The sequence below is a fragment of the Nematostella vectensis genome, chromosome 6 (genome assembly GCF_932526225.1).
Source record: "Nematostella vectensis chromosome 6, jaNemVect1.1, whole genome shotgun sequence".
NCBI lineage: Eukaryota > Metazoa > Cnidaria > Anthozoa > Actiniaria > Edwardsiidae > Nematostella > Nematostella vectensis.
The window spans coordinates 12,828,352-12,850,979 of record NC_064039.1 but is presented as its reverse complement, the minus strand read 5'-3'; the positions used below and the strand labels follow the sequence as shown (position 1 = coordinate 12,850,979).

The window sequence follows — 22,628 nt, the reverse complement described above, 5'->3', positions numbered from 1 at the left end:
TAATGGGGAAGGGGGTAAAGGGGGAAGGGTGTAAAGGGGGAAGGGTGTAAAGGGGGAAGGGTGTAAAGGGGGAAGGGTGTAAAGGGGGAAGGGTGTAAAGGGGGAAGGGTGTAAAGGGAAAGGGGTAAAGGGGGAAGGGTGTAAAGGGGAAGGTGGTAAAGGGTGTAAAGGGGGAAAGGTGTAAAGGGGGAAGGGTGTAAAGAGGAAAAGGTGTAAAGGCAAAGGGGGTAAAGGGGAAAGGGGGGAGGGGGTAAAGGGGGAAGGTGGTAAAGGGTGTAAAGGGGGTAGGGTGTAAAGGGGAAAGGGTGTAAAGGGGAAAGGGTGTAAAGGGGGAAGGGGGTAAAGGGGGAAGGGGGTAAAGGGGGAAGGGGGTAAAGGGGGAAGGGGGTACAGGGGGAAGGGGGTAAAGGGGGAAGGGGGTAAAGGGGGAAGGGGGTACAGGGGGAAGGGGGTAAAGGGGGAGGGGTGTAAAGGGGGTAGGGTGTAAAGGTGAAAGGGTGTAAAGGGGAAAGGGTGTAAAGGGGGAAGGGTGTAAAGGGGGTAGGGTGTAAAGGGGGTAGGGTGTAAAGGGGAAAGGGTGTTAAGGGGGAAGGAAGGTTGTAAATGCACGAGGGGGAGGGGAGGTGAGGCTGACAAGCCGCTTTAGCGCTATCTTTCTTTTTATTATTTTCTTTACAAATCTAGTTCTATCTTTCCTTGAAAAGTTTGTGAGTAGATCTACAAAATATCATTTGAAACACTGTATAAAATAACTCATACCCCCGTACAAGAAGGTAGGTGGTTAAACCCTTTTGTACCTAGAGGGCTGAAGCCAAAAAGACATGCATAGAAATGCGTGAAATAACTTATCATCTATCTACTATCGTCTATCTAACATTTCTAGTATTCATTCAAGATCTAGCTAGTGGTGAAAACACGTCAGACCCTTTGCAAATCTTAAAAAAAGGCTTGACCGTTTTCCCAAGCTCCTGAAACCAAGTGTAGAGGCTTGGGCGACCGACGGTGCCCCGTCTAGTAGAAGTCGGGCTTCCGTCGGCGCTCGGCAGTGTCGAACTCGCTGAGTGCTTGAATGGGAGATTCTTGTCGGACTTGATCGGCGCGCTGAAGATCGGCAAGGCGCTCGTCTTGCGCTTCAAGATGGACCAGCGGTTTCTTTTCAGGAGCACGCATTCTCCACGACACCACAGGTGATTTGACGCTACCAGACTTGTGCTGCGAAAGCGGCAAGTAAACGTAAGCAATTTGGAAATTACACATTCACGATGGCATTGTTTATCTTTGAGGAGAGAAGTGATAGCGACTTCGCGAACGTAAAAGGTTAGGTTTTTTTAAATATTTAATTTTAAAATGGTTAGAACGAAAGTTAGAGTGTTGCATTGACGAATAGTTCATATGAGGCTGTAGAGAGAATAATTATTTTATTTTCACTTGTCCTGGTGACATTAAGTCGTACTAACAATATTTGAGACGGCGTCTGATGAATGCTAAATAAGAAAAGAAATCTTAGAGGTAATGTCTACACATAATAATGTCTGGATAAACAAAACGAGGAGTCTCTTGCTTAAACCAAGTGGTTCAGTGGTGACTCAGCCATCTCTCCTTTTGTTGACACCATCTCAACCATCCACCCCCCACCCCCCCTTTTCACGAGTGTGTTTTAACGTGCGAGTGCTACCAATGACTCAGCCATCTCTCATCTGGTGGACACCATCTCAACCATCAACCCCTCCCCCCCTCTTTTCACGAGTGTGTTTAACGTGCGAGTGCTACCAATGACTCAGCCATCTCTCCTTTGGTTGACACCATCCCCCCCTTCCCCCCTCTTTTCACGAGTGTGTTTTAACGTGCGAGTGCTACCAATGACTCAGCCATCTCTCCTTTGGTTGACACCATCTCAACCATCCCCCCCCTTCCCCCCTCTTTTCACGAGTGTGTTTTAACGTGCGAGTGCTACCAATGACTCAGCCATCTCTCCTTTGGTTGACACCATCTCAACCATCCCCCCCTTCCCACCTCTTTTCACGAGTGTGTTTTCACGTGCGAGTGCTACCAATGACTCAGCCATCTCTCCTTTGGTTGACACCATCTCAACCATCCCCCCCCCCTTCCCCCTCTTTTCACGAGTGTGCTTAACGTGCGGTGCTTCATACCTTTGTGGATGCGACGTAGGATGCTTTGACGGTGAGAATGACGGCGTTCATCAGGTTTCTAGCGGATGTGATCAGAGATGTCGCGCTGTCCAACTAAAACGAGAACAGAACTCTTAATCGAAACATCTTTAATGGTCCTTTTTATACATCATAGCCCATCATGTCATAGCCCCTGTGGTATACATTATATGCATTATCCATATCTATGGGTTTCAGTATACACCTTAATATATCCTATACCCTTAGATAGGAGGGCGCAAGGGCGGTACACAGAGGAGAGGGTTGGATATGGCTTACCCCAGAAACGACGAGTTCCCCGCTGATCATTTGCACGTCGGCCTTCACTCGGCTCGTGATCGTCAGCTGATGCGAGTAGAGCGCAATGCGCTGAAGGTACGCTAACAAGTCGTTCTTGGAACTCGAATCGGGACACTGAGAAACACACGAGATGCACAGTCAAACAAAAAGAAAAAGACGGACGGACGGACGGACGGACGGACAAGCGGACTGGCGTTCTTGTAGACAAGACAGACAATCAGGTAGACACTCACCCGATCAGCGATAGGTTGGGCGAGCTTGTTCATCTTTGCACCAGCTCTGGCGATACGCTGTGCAAACGAGAAAAGAAAGATTATACACGCATGTAAGATAATAAGATATTCCCCAGAAGGTAGATTAGTCTACCGATATAATAATAGAGCTGGGCCTTGAAGCATAGGATGCATGCATGCATGGGATGGAGTGGAATACCTTGGCGGCCTCTATCACGTCCATGGTGGTCTTCAGTGGGCCGGTTCCTCTGCAAACAGACGAGGTGTTAGATTACGAGAAGGCACTCGCACATTACTCCGAGACATGTACCGTAAATGATCTAATAAACACCCGGCGCGTTTATTAAATTAAAGATGGTACGAGGGGGGGGAGGGGGGGGGGGGCGTAAAATAGGAGGCGTTTTGAATTGAGGGGCGTTCTTTACAAACTGTAAAAATATAACAAACTCAAGTCAGTGGGGTTCTAGTCACAGTCAGGATCACTTTAGATTATAGCCTGCGTAGCACCCAGTTAAACACCCAGTGTTAAGCACCCAGGAAATGCCAAACGCAGATTAATTAAATTTGATTTTTATTACCAAAATTCCTATATCGTTTGTTTTTAAGCTGGGGAGGAGGGAGGGAAGGGAGAGTTTGTTAGAGAGGGGCGTTCATTACAAACTTGTGAGCTTAGGGGGAGCGCTCGTAAGATGGGAGGCGTTATTTAGATAGGGGGGGAGGCGTTATTTAGATAGGGGGGAGGCGTTATTTAGATAGGGGGGGAGGCATTATTTAAATAGGAGGGGAGGCGTTATTTAGATAGGGGGGAGGCGTTATTTAGATAGGGGGGGAGGCGTTATTTAGATAGGGGGGAGGCGTTATTTAGATAGGGGGGAGGCGTTATTTAGATAGGGGGGAGGCGTTATTTAGATAGGGGGGGGGGGAGGGGGGCTTTATTAGTTCAGTAACGGTAGTTCGAGTAAGTACGCAGCTGCTTTGTCTCCTATTATCTTTGCTCTACAAAGGAGTTCTTCTGTCTCTATTCTTCTCGTTCTTTGTGTCGAGGTGCGGATATTGTTCATTTGCCCAATCAAATTGCAGCTTGTAAGAGCTGCGTACTGACCCGGTAGTTCCCTTGTTAAATAACTAGTTTTTAACTGCAATTTCTATTGTATTCAGTTATGTTACACAGGGATAAAATGTAATCCCTCTCACCGGGTAAAGTCGGACATTTCCATCATCATCATGCACATCTTCTTGGCGAGCACGATAATCTCGTTGCCAGACTCGTCCCACTTGGTAAGCTCACGCTCCAGCGCCTTGCGCTCACTCATCAGGCCCTGCGTCAGCTCCTCGATCTTGATCTTCTCAGCCTCGGGTAGAGCGCGGAACAGGGACTGAAACGAGAGCATATGGAGTTAGTACGACAGCATTAGGGTGATACGAGTGTATGCTGTAAATGCCCGTGTGTTTCGGGGAGTGGAGGGGGGGGGGGGCATATGGAGTTAGTACGATAGCATTAGGGTAATACGAGTGTATGCTGTAAATGCCCGTGTGTTTCGGGGAGTGGAGGGGGGGGGCATATGGAGTTAGTTAGTACGATAGCATTAGGGTGATACGAGTGTATGCTGGAAATGCCCGGGTGTTTCGGGGAGTGGAGGGGGGGGGGGGGGCATATTGAGTTAGTACGATAGCATTAGGGTAATACGAGTGTATGCTGTAAATGCCCGTGTGTTTCGGGGAGTGGAGGGGGGGGCATATGGAGTTAGTACGATAGCATTAGGGTAATACGAGTGTATGCTGTAAATGCCCGTGTGTTTCGGGGAGTGGAGGGGGGGGCATATGGAGTTAGTACGATAGCATTAGGGTGGTACGAGTGTATGCTGTAAATGCCCGTGTGTTTCGGGGAGTGGAGGGGGGGGGGGGCATATGGAGTTAGTACGATAGCATTAGGGTAATACGAGTGTATGCTGTAAATGCCCGTGTGTTTCGGGGAGTGGAGGGGGGGGGCATATGGAGTTAGTACGATAGCATTAGGGTAATACGAGTGTATGCTGTAAATGCCCGTGTGTTTCGGGGAGTGGAGGGGTGGGCATATGGAGTTAGTACGATAGCATTAGGGTAATACGAGTGTATGCTGTAAATGCCCGGGTGTTTCGGGGAGTGGAGGGGGGGGCATATGGAGTTAGTACGATAGCATTAGGGTAATACGAGTGTATGCTGTAAATGCCCGTGTGTTTCGGGGAGTGGAGGGGGGGGGGCATATGTAGTTAGTACGATAGCATTAGGGTAATACGAGTGTATGCTGTAAATGCCCGTGTGTTTCGGGGAGTGGAGGGGGGGGGGGGCATATGGAGTTAGTACGATAGCATTAGGGTAATACGAGTGTATGCTGTAAATGCCCGTGTGTTTCGGGGAGTGGAGGGGGGGGGGGCATATGGAGTTAGTACGATAGCATTAGGGTAATACGAGTGTATGCTGTAAATGCCCGTGTGTTTCGGGGAGTGGAGGGGGGGGGGGCATATGGAGTTAGTACGATAGCATTAGGGTAATACGAGTGTATGCTGTAAATGCCCGTGTGTTTCGGGGAGTGGAGGGGGGGGCATATGGAGTTAGTACGATAGCATTAGGGTAATACGAGTGTATGCTGTAAATGCCCGTGTGTTTCGGGGAGTGGAGGGGGGGGCATATGGAGTTAGTACGATAGCATTAGGGTAATACGAGTGTATGCTGTAAATGCCCGTGTGTTTCGGGGAGTGGAGGGGGGGGGGGGTGGGCATATGGAGTTAGTACGATAGCATTAGGGTGGTACGAGTATATGCTGTAAATGCCCGTGTGTCTCGGGGAGTGGAGGGGGGGGGCATATGGAGTTAGTACGATAGCATTAGGGTAATACGAGTGTATGCTGTAAATGCCCGTGTGTTTCGGGGAGTGGAGGGGGGGAGCATATGGAGTTAGTACGATAGCATTAGGGTAATACGAGTGTATGCTGTAAATGCCCGTGTGTTTCGGGGAGTGGAGGGGGGGGCATATGGAGTTAGTACGATAGCATTAGGGTGGTACGAGTGTATGCTGTAAATGCCCGTGTGTTTCGGGGAGTGGAGGGGGGGGGGGCATATGGAGTTAGTACGATAGCATTAGGGTGGTACGAGTGTATGCTGTAAATGCCCGTGTGTTTCGGGGAGTGGAGGGGGGGGGGCATATGGAGTTAGTACGATAGCATTAGGGTAATACGAGTGTATGCTGTAAATGCCCGTGTGTTTCGGGGAGTGGAGGGGGGGGGGGGGTGGGCATATGGAGTTAAAACGATAGCATTAGGGTAATACGAGTGTATGCTGTAAATGCCCGTGTGTTTCGGGGAGTGGAGGGGGGGGGGGGGGGGTGGGCATATGGAGTTAGTACGATAGCATTAGGGTGGTACGAGTGTATGCTGTATATGCCCGTGTGGTTTCGAGGGGAGGGGGGTGCCCCACTAGAATTGAACTACACATGCGTATATGCGCGTGTGTATGTTGGAAGGGAAGGAAAGAACGCAGACCAGAAACTGCAAAGAGAACGAGCAAGTCTAGAATTGTACTTGTGTATGGTGTATGTGCGCGTGTGGTTGGGACGGGGCAGAAATACCCTGGAATGAGCGGCTCTGTGAGAAAACCAAAGGAACTCGCGTGTAAAGTGCAAGAGACACCAAATTAGGCGAACTCTTTTCAATGTTATATTGTTTATCGCCCTTTATATCGTATATTACCCTTGCGCTTCTCTTGGACAGGCTCTTGGTTGGGTCGTCTTCGTTATCTTCGTACTCAGAGTAATGGCCTGGAGCGCCTTCGTAGTCGGACACCGGCTCATAATCCGAGGCAGCCTCGATTTCAGATTCCTGCATCAAGCCTAGCACGAGATACAAAGTACTTTGAACGATCCTTACTATATTTCTACCGCGTAAATCAAACTTCGAACCAAGATGCATTTGTACCTTTACCCGCGTTAAATATCATCAAGGTAAACAAAATTAGAACCCCCAAACTTATCTCGTTGATAAGTAAATGCTCATTTTGTTCTAAGTGTCCTAAAGCCTATTTGGCTGACCACAATACCAAGGAAATGAGGGCGAAGCACCTCGAAGAGTCACGCAGTTTGGCAAACAGGATAACACTGCATGCGCTGCGTGTATATTTGCCAAAAATATGCTAGTTCTGTATGTTTTTTTCTAAACAATGCTAGTGTTGTTCACACAGGGATGTATGGGTATTACTTACTGAGCTCAGTCTCGGCGGCCGGCGTCGTGATCATTTCGTTGATGACCGCTGGGCCCTCGTATCGCGCCTTGGTGACGGTCTTTGCCCACTTGACGTTCTCTGGCCCCGTGTAGCCGGCGAACGCCCACGAGGCGTGGAAGCCGGGGTGTACGTTGCCTTGTGCGCCGAGGTTATAGAGCGAGGATTTGGCGTCGTTCACGGCCGTGCCTAGAGTGAGTAAAAGATTAGTAAATGGTTTCTTTAGAGCGAGCAAATGGCATCGTTCGAGACCATTTTTCCAGAGGTAAGAACTTGTGTGTGAGAGCTGGGTACTATAATGCCAGTATAGAGCCTGCATTTGGCGTCGTTCACAGCCATGCCTAAGGAGGCATTGACAGACTAGATTAGGAAACGAAACAAAATATAAGCCGTGAGAGGCAACAAAAGCTTCTATGTCAACATACCGGTAGTGCCCTGGGTGGCCATAAGCACCATCCGTTCCTTAGGCAGGTTGTCCAGGAACTTGGCCATTTTAGCACCATCTCCCTTGGTCGAGTCAGCCGTGTCGAAGTGTGTGGCCATGATGAAGTTTCCCGCGCTGTCTAGGATCACCACATTGTGTCCTCGCTGCATGGGGGATCGCTCGATGCCGTTTACCTTCATGGAGGTGCGGCCGGTAGAGTTGGGGTCGTCCGCACCTTCTGCCTTGATTGCAACCTTGATTTGACCTGATCGTATTAAACAGTATGTTAGCCCATTAGCTATTGCACCGGCCCATACCGGCCGTTAGAAGTGCCCATAAATGAGCTCATGAAACTCGGGCATAAGTCCAAAGATTGCCACCTTGACCCGACCTGAGTTTATTACTTTATTTTACGTTTATTACAAGTTAATATAATGGTTTTCATTAAGCCGTGAACTACACTTTGGTGTGTTACAGCATAATACGCTGTGATTTCTTTGTTTGCTTTTAACCTCTAAATTTATTTTAGAACTAAATTAAACCACACAAATACTACTTCTAATTCAGATACTATCACCATAATTTACTCGGATTAGTACGGATTAGTGTGAGATACGTTACCCGAGCACTGAAGAGGAAATAGTCTTTGAAATCACACTTACACCTGATATAAACATCTGTATAATGTGCCTCCACTAATTAGAGAAGCCAATATGATGCTGCTGAGTATAGTTTTTTAGTTCACTATGACTTTGTAGTCGGTCACGAAAATAAATTACAGTGAAAACCCATTTGAAGCGGATATCCTTAGAGCCAGGTTCCATTATATAATTGTTCGACTTTCTGGAAAAGCCACAATACGTGGAACTCCATACAAAAGAACTGGCTTGTTCCTTTATTGTTACCTGCTTGAGCTGCAGGGGTGGGGATGATAGTAGCGATGATTGACGGCCCCTGGTATCTGGGTCGTATCTCTGCCGTACTCCAGTATCTCTTGGTCGGCCCCGTACACCCGGCAAGCGCAAACGAGCTCTTATAGACGGGGCTTGCGGAGCCTTTAGGGGCGCCTAAGGCTTCCAAGGCCTTAGCAGCGAGGTGGGCGTTGTTTCCTGGAAACAGGGACAACGCATCAGCATTGGACAGGTCGCCTTTAGCTGTACTTGATACCGAACCCACACTGTACTCTATAATACGTGGCTAAATTATTCGTTGTAAGAGAGTTTATTTGCAAGGGTGAAACTATATTCAAAGCATCCTATTTGACAGATGTAAGACTGCAGCATTTTATTTAAAAAAATCAATATGCAAAAGAAATAAAGCATAGTTGTTAGAATTACGCGAGTTGTTAGAATGTCGCGCTTCTGGCGTGCCGAAGCCAATTGTTTGGATTGCGCACATATGAACAGTTCGACGTCTGAATCAATTAAGTTCGGCACGGCAGAATTGAGTTCGGCACGGCACTTAGTGCGGCTGCACCGGTCGCGCTGCACGGCAAAAGCACGACACCGATTCAACCGTCGAGCTTCTGATGTGCCGAATCAAATGCCATCTTTGTTTTATTTTGTGCAACAGAAATTCCGCATCAAATCAACTTTTACTACTCGCAACCTATTGAGCGCGACTTATTTACTGCGACGTCTGAATGTATTTGTCTCGATACAAATAGACAATTGGATTCGGCACGGCAGAAGCGCAACGTATAAATTGGGCCTTAACCGCCGAAATTGATTTTTTTGTTTGTAGAAACTCGGAAATAAAACTGACAGACCTTGTTCTTTTCCTGTCAAGTCCTGTGTGGCCACGAGGACCATGTGATCGTCGGGTAACTCCTCCAGGAAGCGTGCCATGTCCGCGCCTTCACCCGCGTTCGTATTGAAGCTCTTGACAGCGGCGACCTCGCCCGTGGGATCCAGCACCACGATGTTATGGCCAGTCTTACACGGGCAGTACTCGACGCCGTTTACACGGATACTCGCCGTGCCCATGCCACCTTCATCATCACCTCCCTCGCCACGCAGCTCGATCTGCACTTTGCCTGAAAAGGATGTCACGTAATTCAGTACAAGAGCTTGTAGGTTCTTACCACTGGGTTAGAGCGCCTTAAGCAGCCTGTTTCCGCGCTTTTGGTACTTACCACTGGCTTTGGGGGCGTCATAAGCAGTTTATTCCCGCGCCTATTGGAACTTACCGCTGGCTTTGAGGGCGTCATAAGCAGTTTATTCCCGCGCCTGTTGGAACTTACCGCTGGCTTTGAGGGCGTCATAAGCAGTTTATTCTCGCGCCTGTTGGAACTTACCGCTGGCTTTGAGGGCGTCATAAGCAGTTTATTCCCGCGCCTATTGGAACTTACCTATGGCTTTGGGGGCGTCATAAGCAGTTTATTCCCGCGCCTGTTGGAACTTACCGCTGGCTTTGAGGGCGTCATAAGCAGTTTATTCCCGCGCCTTTTGGTACTCACCGCTGGCCTTGAGGGCGTCATAAGCGGCCTGTTCCCGCGCTTTAGCCTGCGCCTCAGCAAACAGAGCTTGTGCGGCATCCTCCATGTCCGGGCTACGAGCTCCCCTCTGCAAAGCAGAACAAACTCATCAATCACCATATATGAGGTGTAACAGCAAATAACGATCAATCATTTCCGTGGGTCGAAGCTTTTACCTTTCCAGCCATCACTGCACGGCGGATGTCACGAATACCCTCATAAACCTAGAAGCAAACATGGTTAAGGAAGTACGAAGTATGGTCTTGTTAAGGCAGGTCAGCAACAACAGGAACAGGAAAGGAAAGATAATCTAGATTTGAGCATTAAAAAATGGTTTTAAGCTCACGCACCAGCTTTGAGGCATCAACAAACTTGGGCTCGTCTGGCTTTGAGTTGGGACCCTTGTGGAGCTCACCAACAGACTGCTCCACAGCCTTCGCGAAATGGGGAATCACTGCAAACACATTACGGACAATAAATATGATCCCTTGTTAGTCCCATCACGTTTCATTCAAACTCACGAATATTGTATTGTCAGTACAAAGGTTCTCAGCAGTACTCAAGATTTTTCTTTGGGGGGGGGGGGGGGGGGGGGCGAAATCCGAAAAAGTGGACCCAATTTTTTTCCGGGGGGGGGGGGGGGGGGGGGGGGGAAGGGGAGTGAGCCCACCCCCGAAAAAACATATGGGGATTTTTTATGCCTTTGCAGTATCTCCACGGGACGTTTATTGTCGAGTTTGACTACATACAAGAGTGATCTAGTTTAAGCTTTATAGATTACAAGCTTTATAGTTTACGCCGTCTACAAATAGCACGTCAATTGAGATCCAAAAGTGGACCTTCAGCCGTTGTTTGGGGGGGGGGGTGCCCCCCCTGGGTACGGGTATGCTCAGTATCAGCAGTTTTCAGTTTTCAACAAAGCATTCATGAATAACATCTATTCCATTTAACGCAACAAGAAAGTAAATTCTTCTTATTTTTGGCTTCTGTTGCAAACTAGTCTCAAACTATATGCAAGTAGAGCAAATGAGCATGGGTAAAATGTCAACCACACACTTTTGATGTGCTTTTGAAAATACAAATGCCATTTTGCAATGAGACTTCTAAATAACCACCATGTGCACCCATGATTAATGTCTATAGTCTATTATCAGTATTTGGTAAAAAGGTCCTCAGTTATTGGCTTGAATTAGCTGATGGGAGTGGATGCTTTGTGCATGTTTGTGAGAGCGTTAACTGTCGTTTACGGCCGCTAACCTTCCTCCCTCATGACTCTGACTGCGTGGTGCACATTGTCAGTGTACGGCCCCTTTTGGTAATTTTCCATCTCAGACGTCACCACGTCATCCACCCGCTGTGTCCGACCGCGAATCTGTCCGGCCGTCCGGTCCAGTGACTCTACATCACGTTCCTGGAGGGCCTGCACACACTTGTTCACGTCTTCCAAAATATGCGCCTCTGGGTAAGAAATAAAACACGACAGTATTACTAGTAGTAACAAGTAGTGCAGCAGTAATATACGCCTCTGGATGAGAAATAAAACACGACAGTATTACTAGTAGTAACAAGTAGTACAGCAGTACTTTTTCAGGTGGCCAGCCTCTATTAGCCAGCTAAAGTAATTCACCAAGTCTTCTTTCAGAAGTACCATATTTGGCTGCCTCACTGTCAAAGTCCAAGGGATAGCTAGAGGTACCGTTGATTCAAAGAGATTATTTTGACTATTTTCACAGGATGCATTTTTGAAATGGTGTCGTTTCTGTGGCAAAAGAGATTTTACAGACTCTGAATAAGATCCTTCTTGGTAGATTTAGAAGCTGCTTTTTTAACCCAAAGGGCACCCCTTCCCTAACAATAATACAAGAAAAGATTAATTAAATGACCACCTTGGGGAGAGCATAGATTCTATCAGATCATTGTCTCGGCTAAAACAGAGTAATATACTGTACCTGCCGCAGCAAGAAAGTCATCAATGTTGGTGACATCATCCACAGCTTCAGTCAGCACTCGGACCTGCTTCTCCCAGGCATCCTTGAACACGTCCATGTTCTCCCGAGCAACCTTACTATGGGGCCTGGCGGCAAGGGTGCGTGCAGCATTTACCACCTGCAACCAGAGAACAGTATATGAGACAAATACAAGAGAAAACCTTAGAGAGAGCATAACTGAGTACAAATTACTGTCTTTATATTAAAAATGTATACCACTTATGTATAAATATACTATTAGCTCGATTCTTTCATTGGAACTCTGATCACTCACTGAGCCCAAAATCTCATTTAAAAAAAAGATTGTTAAAAAAATAAATTGAATTAACAATCTTACCCTCTACTCGATGTCAATTTCATTGAGAACCAGCATTTGCTAAATTGCATTTTATACATGCCTCTTTTTTTTAAATTGGTCACTTGTCTTGGTCCCAAGGGATGCCATATAATGGACATACAATATTTTATTGCTCTGTTCCTCTGTCACGCATTATTTTGACGAAAATCTATGGCTGTCATGTTGTTTCTGGTATGCATACTGTACCTGGGGAGCTAGAGCCCGGATGTGCCTAGCTGCAATTCTGACCATCTTAACCTTCTCGGGGTTATTAGACATGGAGCAGGCCAGGGTAGCAACCTGGGATGAGACAAAGTTGTGACTTTTAGTAACCAGGAGTAAACCATTTAATGCTTTCGTGGTAATTCAGTGACAAAGAAAGTATTGTAGAACTAGATGTAAATTAATAAAGCAATAAGAGACTGAGATGACACAATGAAGCATCTACTATTCACAATGCTGTAACTTGCTAGCAAGCTGTAACTTTGTACTGTATTTCTCATGCAAGATCGCATGACACACAAAGTCAAGGGTGTTGTTTCTTTTGCAAGCAAAGTAGGGTTGGATACATGCTTCTGCAAGTGACAATGTTACATATGTACTTCATTCCTCCTTATCCATTAATTAAATAATAGGGAAATTGAGGAAGCATACTATTTTGGGTTGTATATTTTTGCGATGATAATGTACCAATTATATTATATTACTGTTCTTCTGCAGTCTTCAGGAAAATCAATATAACCATAACAACACATTCATTTCAATTCATTATCCTGGAAATTGCTATGGACTTTCTGAAATCCCCACATTAGCACGACAAGTAAAATGTATAATATGGGTGAAACACACCTCTTCAAGTTTGGCAGCATGATTAAGGAAGAGCTTAGCACACTCTTCTACTTCCCTCTCGTTCCCAGCCTGTGCAGCCTCTATCATCATCAGCAGAGGGAGACTGGTCTCAAGGAAGGAATCTGCAACATTGTCCACCACAGCCTTACGCAGCTGAAGGTATAACAATAAATAGTAAGAGAGACTGAGTTTATGAGCAAGTACAGCACACTTTGATGAAGGTGATCATTATTGATGGGATAAGAGTGAATGAATAGAAGGAACACCCAGAATATTTTTTAGGGTTTAAAACAGCGGGTTAAAAACAGAAGACAAGACATTTTTAAAAAGGGTATACCTAGAATTTGTAATCACAGGGGATTCTACTTTACTCAAAAACGGGGTTCTGAGATATGAATCCAAAACAAAGTCTACAGGGTAAGGCACTGCATAGAGTGTGTACTGCAGGTATTCTGATTGGAAGCAAGTGGTTGCTTGTGTTGCTTTTCTATTATCATATCTTCATGTTTTCTGTCTGCTAACCTGTCCCCTGAGTCCACTTGTCTTGTTGCACATCTTCTCTATAGCCTTGTCCAGCGGCCCTCCAGGGACGGCTTTCTTCTTACCGCCAGCCTAGAGGTAGACAAAATTAGATTATATGGATATGCACTTAGAGATGTGTAACGAAGCCATGGAACTCGTTCACTGTGGTAATCTATTCTTTTGGTATTTTTCAAAAGAATACAATTTAGAAGATAAGGGTAAAAAAAGTGTTTTCTTTCAGAACGCACTTGTGGACAAATGCAGAAAATTACAAAGATAAAAAAAATCTCAAATCATTTTAAAGGGAATGGAGCCTTTATCTCACAAATTTCAAATCCATTTCTCTGAGCAGATGGCAGAGTTCTATGAGGAAAACAGGAGCAGCAGATACTATAATCTCCTTGTATTAGTATCAGAGCTGTTTGTAATGGGTGTGTCATGTTGGGCCACCTATGGTACTCACATGGCTCATGTACTCTGACAGAAGATCCTGCAGCGCCTGCCGCACAGCATTGCACTCTGCAATAATCCTGTCACGAGTGTTGTCCCGGGTACAGTCGGCATCTGCCAGTCGTGCTGCACCACTGATGATTTTCTCCAGCTGCTCCTCAAGGCTTGGGCGTGTCCTCTTCTCAGAGTATGACGCTGGATCCATCACAACTTGACTCTGAAAATGAAGTCACTAATTAACTAAAGATAACACTTATGCAAAACTGACTGCCACTATTCAGCTTGTTACCAGCGGTATATAAATTTTAACATTTATCTAGACTAATAAATTGCATAACTATATTCATAATCCGATAAACTCACATCAAAGTCATCCAGTGCCTTGGCCAGTGCGCCTGAGGTCTCTAAGGGATGTGGCTCACTGGGTCCTGTGGCTTGCGCAGTGCCAGAGATGGAATTGACTGCCTCATTCATCTGGCTAATTATGAAGTCTCGGTTGGCTTTGGCAGAAGCCACTTCTGGATGGCGAACATAGGCCTAAACACGCAATAAAAAAATTGACTCACTTTTTTTTCTTCTTTTTCTTCATTTTATTTTTGATTTTTCTTCTTTTTCTAGCACCAAAACAACCTCACCTTGGAAGAAGATAGAAGCATTTTGCTTGCATCTTTCAAAATAGCCCTAGCAGCAGCCATCTCATCACGGCGTAATGGATCTTTAAGATCCTGAGGAAGCAAAAATGAAAGTATTCATGGGTATGGGGGTGAAACTTCTTTTCCTATTAACCAATACTTCATAACATTGCCTACTTTGTATTCATTATGTTAACCAATGAATAATATATTACCCATGTAATACAGACTTGGATTTTCAAGGATCATTAAAACAAAAAACAGAGATTGAAAATTATTGTTCTTTAATTTAAGAGAGAGAAAAAAGTTTGCTCCAGAAAGTGAATATGTGGTGAAAACAAAATAAAACACAAAACCTTGTGCAGTTTGCACCTAAAGTGGGTCATATGCATAAATATAGTTAGGTTCTCAGGGTGTGTGAAATAACTTACAGCTTGTCTCCTTCCTGAGAGTTGGGCAAGGTTCATCAGGTCATTGCCCAGGTTCTTAAAGGAGTTTAGCAGGTCTGCTGTGTTGCTGGCCCCTTCAAGATCCTTCAGACGTCGCTCGACCTATAATAGGAATATCACAAGAATAACACTTAGAAGATGGAAACAGGTATTCAAATCCATAAGTGATAAATCAAATCCTCTATCAGGGCTATAGCAGGGGGTGGTGCACTGGGGGCACATGCTCCCCCAATATTTTCAAAAAATATAAGGAAATGACCAGTAAGGGCGTGGCTGTGCATTTGCGAAACACACATGAAACTGAGATCAGGGGGCAAACTACGCCATCTTGTTTACAATTTTGCCTACTGACCTCAGTTTCACGGGTGGGTCGCAAAGAGTTGTGGGGGAAGACATGGGAATGGCAAATCGCATTGGTTGCCTACCAGTTTCAGTGAAGCCAGCAGTCTGCACACATCGGCCATATCAGCAACACACAAGAGTCTGGTCACAGATGAGAGCAGCGCACGGGCTGCACGCACCATGGTCATGCGCTTGGTGGATGTGCATGGGTCATCGGCAAACTCCTTGGAGCTGATGTGCATGGTATCACCTACATATAGAATATTTTATACATTTGTAATAGGAACTAACTTATTATTCAAGGGGGGGCACTGAAAGGGTAAAAGCAAACTTCGGCTAATTTTCGCATGCTCACACATTTTTTTCCGCGCTCGCATTGTATTTTTCGATGTGCTCGCTGCTTGATTTATTCAAAAACTTAAAATGCTCGGTCTTGCATAAAAAAACGGGGTGCTCGCAAACTCGCAAGTGCTTGCCAAAGACCATTTGTGGGCCCTATGTATAAATTACCAGAAAAAAAATAACAATAAAAAAAAAAATCCATGAAATTCCACAAAAAAATAATGCTAGGCCCAGCTTTGAATGTCGTTAATTTTTTTAAACATACCATATTCACTCTTTTCTACTAGATGAAAAAATGGTAAAAAAAACAAGTTACATACTACATTTACCACCAATTTCCCCAAATAATCCTCCCTTACCAGCCCCTCGGCAATCTTTGCAAGCTGCAATCATCTCCTCTCGGATCTCCGGGAAATCCTTAGAGATCGACTCCCCAGTCTTGATCAGGCGTACTGTGGCATCCTCAATATCCTGGGCCAGTTTGTGGGCATTTTTGGACTTGCCCACCTTGGAACTTCTCTTCTTTGGCTGGTTTACCAGAGTTGTCACCTGAGGGATTGTGAATATTGTATGGTAAATAATGGACAACGAAGGCACTGTTCATATAAGCTACTGTACCAGTGCTATACTATATAAAATCTGAATGGGAATTCTGGAACAAGAGCATTGCCTCCGCTTCCCTAAATAGTTTGCTGTTTATCAAAAAAGAACACAGTAACCCAATACTTTGTTGTACAGGAAACGGAATCCCCCTCAAATCAAAGAAGAAGACAAATAAAATAAAATAATAAAAGAAACATAAAAATCCAAACACATAGCTGGGGCAAATACAGGGACATGTGCACTCGCTCCTCTACAGCCTTCACGACGCGGTCATTACTATTGAAGAATGACAAAATCTGGCTACGAGCCTGAATTCAATTTGGTGGGTTCGGCCCACAGGATCATTGGGTCTACATTATTCTAGAACATTTGTGATCGAATGTTTTTCTTCTTCAAATATTCATAAAGCTTTTACGTCGATGATATCATCTATACTGCCATTTTTAACCTCTTTCAATCAATTAAAAAATAGCAGGAAAAAGGGAATAATGGATAATGGCAGGGGAGAAACAACCGTGCGAAATTTTACGATACTGGGGTGTCATGTCATTGTTTTATAACAATCACAGCGGCGGGTTTACGGTTAATAAATGTTTTTACGGGACAAATTGCACACACGCAGAGAATGTTTCAAACCGAGAAGCACCCAATCGAATACATCTTAACTGTCCACATTCTTTAAATACAGCAAAGTTTTCAAAGTTATCGCGAAGGCATCAAATCTATAAAAAGCGGCAGGAAGCCAGCACAAGACAACGATGATTTGAAGAGTCTACGCCGCACCCACACATAAAACATTGATATTACACTTCAGACACGGTAGAAATATAGCCACAACTAGGTGCCAGTACATATTAAGACCATTACTAACACTTTAAATTACCAAAACGACAGTTCTCAAAGTGAAATGGGTAAAAATATATTTCGACTGTGTAACAGTTGTTCTCAGTGGTTTGCAAGACGCTAAATTCCTCACATAGTTTGTCAATTTTCGCTGCAAAATCTGCCATAAACAAGGCTTATTCAGGCATAATAGCAGTTAAATGTTGCCCACATTATCTTCTATGTGATTTTCTTTTGACTTTGGTAAAGTCTTCTACTCGATAGCGACCACAAACTCAACCAAATTCCAAATATCAAGAAGTAAACAACTCGCCTGGTGAACCAGAGGCTCGAGTGCTTTTTCCACCGAATGAGTTCGAATTTCCAGAGTCTTCGGGTCCCATTTTACTTTATGATGCTCAACTTTCACGTCTCCACTAGCTTGGTAGGCCGTCCGACTCATTTTCGCCGGTATCTAGAAGTATTTTTCAGCACAAACTCGAAATTTGGGCACGATTTTGAGTGGATTTGTAGGCCGACTCCACAGGAAAATATTCCAAAACTGACCACGTGACCGGTACCCATAATGTCCAATAGCCAATCAGCGCGTTCCTTTGCCGTGATAAATACAAGGGGCTCTAAATATAGCCAAACTGAAAATTCAAGGGGCTCTAAAAATATAGCCATACTGAACATACAGCTTTACTAATGAGTATAGACGATACTACCACAATAGGCTCGATTTATACAGCCTGTGACCAAAAAATATAAAGCAAGGCAACTTGGTGCAAAAAAAAAATAAATAAATACAAACAGGAAAAAAATCCATTTGACTGACACTAGATATTTTAATGTTAGGTAAAAATTTGGAACCGGAGCTCCTGAATCTGAGTAAGAATATTATAAACCCCACTTACTTATTACTGTCCGTGTTACTAGCTCAACTAGCTCGCATTTCTTCTTGAAGAGGTGGACCAACAACAAGCAAGAGTTAAATTTTTCTCGCTTGATATAAATCAGCCTTATGACAGAGACGCAATGAAGAGCATCAACACAACATATTCATTCTATTTTACAATATAGAATCTAATTCTTCCATTCTCCATGGACAGACCATTAGAAAATCTGATGCATGGTTGCAGCTTTTTTTGTGTGCAGGATATATTTTTTTCAAACATAATTTTTGTGTTTTTCTTTCCTTTTTAACTGTATACACGTTTTTGGGTGACAAGTGCACTAGTAGTTTTGTTTGTTTGTAAAAGCTTGCAGGTTATTTGTGTGCAACTCCCTGCGCCCCCCCCCCCCCCCTCCCCCAATACACTCACAAGATTTTTCAATGGTCCATCCATAAAAAGATCAACTATATGGTAATTGACCTCTTTGGGTGACAAATGTAAACAAATGGAATTTAAACCTAATCAATTCATGCCAATTGCTTCACCAGACAACCACGTATGATGTCATCTAACTCAATTTTTTATTTTTTTAGATAATGAATGTCAATCGCTGCTTCTGATTAACAACTCCTCTGATACCTAATTTGCTGGATGTGGCTGTAACTAAACTTAATAATAACAGCATGAGTTTGTGAGTACTCAGGGATCACTGATGATCTCAAATTAATTTTCCTTTCCAAAGGATCAGAATATCATTTTTGAAGTATTACCATTTCCACTAGAACTCTCAGAATATAGCAAAACAAAAGGAATTTAAAAAAATAGAAATTCTAGATGTACAGTAATTTGTTTAAAGGAATGGAATTACCCATGTACTTAATTACTCTTAATACTCAATTGAGTATATTAAAAAGTATTAATTGTTATTCTATAAATCTCAATTCTATAAAGTAATTTCATCATCTATCTTGGCATGTCTCAGGTGACTTGCAGTTCTGAGCAGGATAACAATGTATTTCTCACTTCTGCATAATCAACAACAACATCTTAAACAAACAAGAGAACTAATAAAGGCATTATAACCCAGTTTCTTGATTCAGCAGTGCTGTGTCCGGTGCATCATCAGCGATGTGGTGTTCAGGCACGTCAACAAGAAGTATGTCTGCTTTATTATCATCATCAGTCTTTGAGACACTATCTGTTAGAGGTGGAGCCACTTCATTAGACGACGTGGCATCTGCCTCCTGTTGTTTGGCAGCAGTGATGGACTGCTGAATGTCGTTAAAGATCTCACTCCCCAATTCCGTGCCCTGTTGTCTTTCCATCATGGTAGCACGCTTCGCACGCCAATACATCGCCCTTGGCACCTTGATATATGTCAAATCTGACATCGCACGCACAGTATAGTCAGGCACATACTGCGCAAGGGTCTTGGTACTACCATGTATGTTGGACGAGTTGACTAGCGCCATCCCGCCAAAGTGGGTGAAGGGACCCTCCTCAAATACAAACTGTTCTTGGCCAACATTCACTTCAACTTTGCCTTGAAGGATCAACACAAAAAAATCAGCAGGGGTGCCACGCTTGTAGAGGTACACTTCTTTTTTGTCTGATTTGTCACCCAGTTGGATCTCAGTGATGATGTCTTGTTCAATCAGCCGCTTTAGGACAGCAGTTGAGATGATATCCTCGTGGAAAACATCCACAGCTAAAAACATGAGACAGGAATGATAATAAATAACAGAGCTCTTCTCTTATAGAGGACTGATATTACCTTTGTTATAAATAATAATTGTAACTCAGAAAAGAAAAGATAAAGCCACGATTTCACTTGGCCACTGTCACAAAATTTCATCTTACTAGAGATGTTCTACCAAACAATGGTAGAGCAATTATAGTTAAAATTTGTATTTGTTTTGCTAACTTTAAGTTACACAGTCAAAACTTGGTCCCGGGTGTAAAGAAGATAAAAAGTAGATACCTGTAGACAGGTACTGGAACACGGCAAGAGCCAACTGTGGAGAAATCTTGACTCTCTCACGATCTTGAGAGAAGAACGCAAAGTCTGGTTTTCTTCCCGGTACCACCTTGCCTGACTTGTTATCCACTGAAAGAAAACAATATTGCTCATCAAACATTGAAATTTCAGCATAATGCAAGCTTGTATATACAACATAATATATGTATATAAAAAATTAGTAGCCTTCACTAAAAAAAAAAACAGTTAAAACATCAAATCTGTATTAACACATTATTAAAAAGAATCTGACATTTGGAGAGCAAAGGAAATAATAGTTTTATAAGTGTACTTCTCTGCTGAATTACAAACAGGAAGCTATTTTCTTGCAAAATATAGTAATGTATGAAAATGAAACAAACAGAAAACATAATGCAGGGTTTATGTATAATTGAATGACATTAAACTGAAAGGCAGAGAAATAATAACGAAAATTGATTAGCAAATGGGAAATGTTTCATGAGCAGGGGAATATACTGGTATGGAAGATCAATAATAAATTAATGGGCTATGGGTCGCTTTAGGTTTATGGTTTTCCACAACACACCTGCAAACTAATATTAACATGAAATAAATGAAAGGAAATCATTCCTAACAGAGCGATGTGGGAAAAAAATGTAATTTGACAACGACGAAACGAACAAGATGGATTTCAGTTTTGCTGAAAACATGAATTCAATAATAAAATATAATAATATAATATATAACTAATACTTACAGTATACATCAGTTTCATCTACAATTTCTGACTGAATAATCTCCTCCAAGATATCCTCCAGTGTGACAATGCCTATGGCTTCATAGAATGGGTCTCCCTCCCCCTTATCATTGACTCGTTCAACGATCGCAAGGTGGGAGTGCTTTTTCTTGAACTCCTCTAGAAGCACATCTAAATGAGTGTCGTCAAACACCCTCTGCACTGGATGATTGTAGAACTTGATGACAGTTTGCAATGGGGTGCAATCGTCTGGGTCAACAAAAGCTAAATCTTTTACAAACAACAGACCAACCACATTGTGGCGTTCATCTTCGTATACTGGTATACGACTATGACCAGATTGCATAATCCATGCCATCGTCCTAAAATCCAGAGCTGAGTTAACATTCACCAAAAAGCAGTCCTCCAGTCTAGTCATGACCTCCTGAACAGTCTTGTTCCTGTAGTTCAGGGCTCCTGAGATTATGTTCATCTCGTCTTCTTCAAGGTCATTGTACTCATCAGTTACTTTAATCATTTCCAGTAACTGTTTCTTGTTATAGATAGTGCCCAATTCTTTACCAAGAACACAATCTAAGATCCTACTGATTGGGTATGATAAGGGAAACGTTAAAAACATGAAAATTTTAGTAATCCATATAGTCGTTGCACCTACTTTAAGACCGTGCCTTGAACAAACACTTTGGGGAACAATTTCACCAAAAATAACAATTCCAGCAGTAGATCCAAGAACTGCCACTATACCATTTCCAATCAGGGAGTCCAGCAACACTGTAAACGAAGTATTCACAAGGACATTTCCAAACAGTAGAGTGCAAAGAAGGTAGTTGCCATGTCTTCGAATTGGATCGATTTTCTTGGCATACTTCTGCTCACTGGGTGAACCACTGTTTATAACTATTTTCAACTCGGTGGGATCCAGCGCCATAAGTCCCAGATTCAGCCCAGAAAACAATCCAGACAAAGAAATGAGAATAATAATGAAGGCTATTTTCAGCCATAAAGGTAAGGGATCTGGTTCTGCGGTGCCGATCTCCAAGCTGTGTCCGTTCGAGCCTTGGTGCACCCATTGCGATCTAGAGGAGTTCGTTGCTTTCAAGCAGACGAAATAGGACTTTTCCTTCAAATACGGCAAATTCACGGTTACAAATCCGATGCTACTCGAAGTTTCATGCAGTGTAAGGTTCACAGGCAATGTCTGTCTGTCGTTATCACAATTTTCTCCAGTTTTAGCAGCTTTAGCGGTAAATGACACTAGAATCCCGGGTTCAAATTCTAACCCATACAGCTTCACCGTTGTTGATTTTCCCGCGACAACTTTCAACAATCCGCCTTGGACCGAGCTGGAACCATCCGCTGGAGCTAATCCTAACAGACGTGGTTCACATTTTGAGTTTTCGGGGCACAAGATAATGATGAGAGAAATAAAAAGTAGGACGTAAACGTCGCCCTGTTTGAGGAAATTGTTTGCCATAGGAGTGAAATGTGATAATGTATGCAACTCGTGCTGATATTACAAGGCACTGGTCTCGTGACTTTCTATTGCATAATTTTACCATATTTGGATACCAGTCGTGCGCAAAGACATTTATATTTATTCAAATCAACAGGCCGCTAAAGTTGGTCCGTTAGCTCAGTCGGCAGAGCGCCGTGCTGATAACGCGGAGGTCGAGAGTTCGAGCCTCTCACTGACCAGTCAATAATTTTCATATTTCCCCCATTCATTCGAACTTTTGTCCATTTGAACTTTTGTTAGAATGCCGGCCCTGGAAGGGATATGGGCTAATAAATGGAGGGCCACTAAGTCCTC

The 22,628-nt window shown here is 43.8% G+C and overlaps 2 protein-coding genes and 1 non-coding gene across 3 annotated transcripts; 1 reads left to right on the top strand and 2 right to left on the bottom strand.

Moving 5' to 3' along the window:
* Positions 1-641: 641 nt before the first annotated feature.
* Positions 642-17,755, bottom strand: LOC5521052 (catenin alpha-2). Its single transcript, XM_048728930.1, has 26 exons — positions 17,522-17,755; positions 16,122-16,311; positions 15,504-15,670; positions 15,061-15,180; positions 14,633-14,722; positions 14,361-14,534; positions 14,011-14,214; positions 13,548-13,637; positions 13,026-13,178; positions 12,384-12,476; positions 11,801-11,957; positions 11,109-11,309; positions 10,202-10,305; positions 10,028-10,075; positions 9,834-9,939; positions 9,144-9,410; positions 8,281-8,484; positions 7,377-7,640; positions 6,934-7,140; positions 6,426-6,565; positions 3,896-4,077; positions 2,901-2,949; positions 2,702-2,758; positions 2,448-2,582; positions 2,151-2,243; positions 642-1,212 (listed from the first exon to the last, which is right to left on the bottom strand). The coding sequence occupies exons 1-26, from the start codon at positions 17,648-17,650 to the stop codon at positions 1,012-1,014; spliced, it is 3,825 nt and encodes a 1,274-aa protein (XP_048584887.1). The 5' UTR covers positions 17,651-17,755; the 3' UTR covers positions 642-1,011.
* Positions 17,756-18,015: 260 nt separating this feature from the next.
* Positions 18,016-22,323, bottom strand: LOC5520953 (metal transporter CNNM4). Its single transcript, XM_001640707.3, has 3 exons — positions 20,819-22,323; positions 20,065-20,190; positions 18,016-19,791 (listed from the first exon to the last, which is right to left on the bottom strand). The coding sequence occupies exons 1-3, from the start codon at positions 22,290-22,292 to the stop codon at positions 19,160-19,162; spliced, it is 2,232 nt and encodes a 743-aa protein (XP_001640757.3). The 5' UTR covers positions 22,293-22,323; the 3' UTR covers positions 18,016-19,159.
* Positions 22,324-22,440: 117 nt separating this feature from the next.
* Positions 22,441-22,513, top strand: Trnai-gau. The gene has a single exon. It is a non-coding gene; the product is annotated as a tRNA-Ile (tRNA).
* Positions 22,514-22,628: the final 115 nt, after the last annotated feature.

What these genes read in the sequence shown, in the direction of transcription:
- LOC5521052 (XM_048728930.1), bottom strand. Translation starts at nt 17,650, where the DNA reads ATGAGTCGGACGGCCTACCAAGCTAGTGGAGACGTGAAAGTTGAGCAT. An exon ending in TCTCAGGAAGGAGACAAGCT is followed by an intron (nt 14,723 to 15,060) that starts GTAAGTTATTTC and finishes TTGCTTCCTCAG; the next exon opens with GATCTTAAAGATCCATTACG. An exon ending in CAGAGTCATGAGGGAGGAAG is followed by an intron (nt 10,306 to 11,108) that starts GTTAGCGGCCGT and finishes ATGTGTTTGCAG; the next exon opens with TGATTCCCCATTTCGCGAAG.
- LOC5520953 (XM_001640707.3), bottom strand. Translation starts at nt 22,292, where the DNA reads ATGGCAAACAATTTCCTCAAACAGGGCGACGTTTACGTCCTACTTTTT. An exon ending in AGATGAAACTGATGTATACT is followed by an intron (nt 20,191 to 20,818) that starts GTAAGTATTAGT and finishes GTTTTCTTTCAG; the next exon opens with TGGATAACAAGTCAGGCAAG. An exon ending in GTTCCAGTACCTGTCTACAG is followed by an intron (nt 19,792 to 20,064) that starts GTATCTACTTTT and finishes TCATGTTTTTAG; the next exon opens with CTGTGGATGTTTTCCACGAG.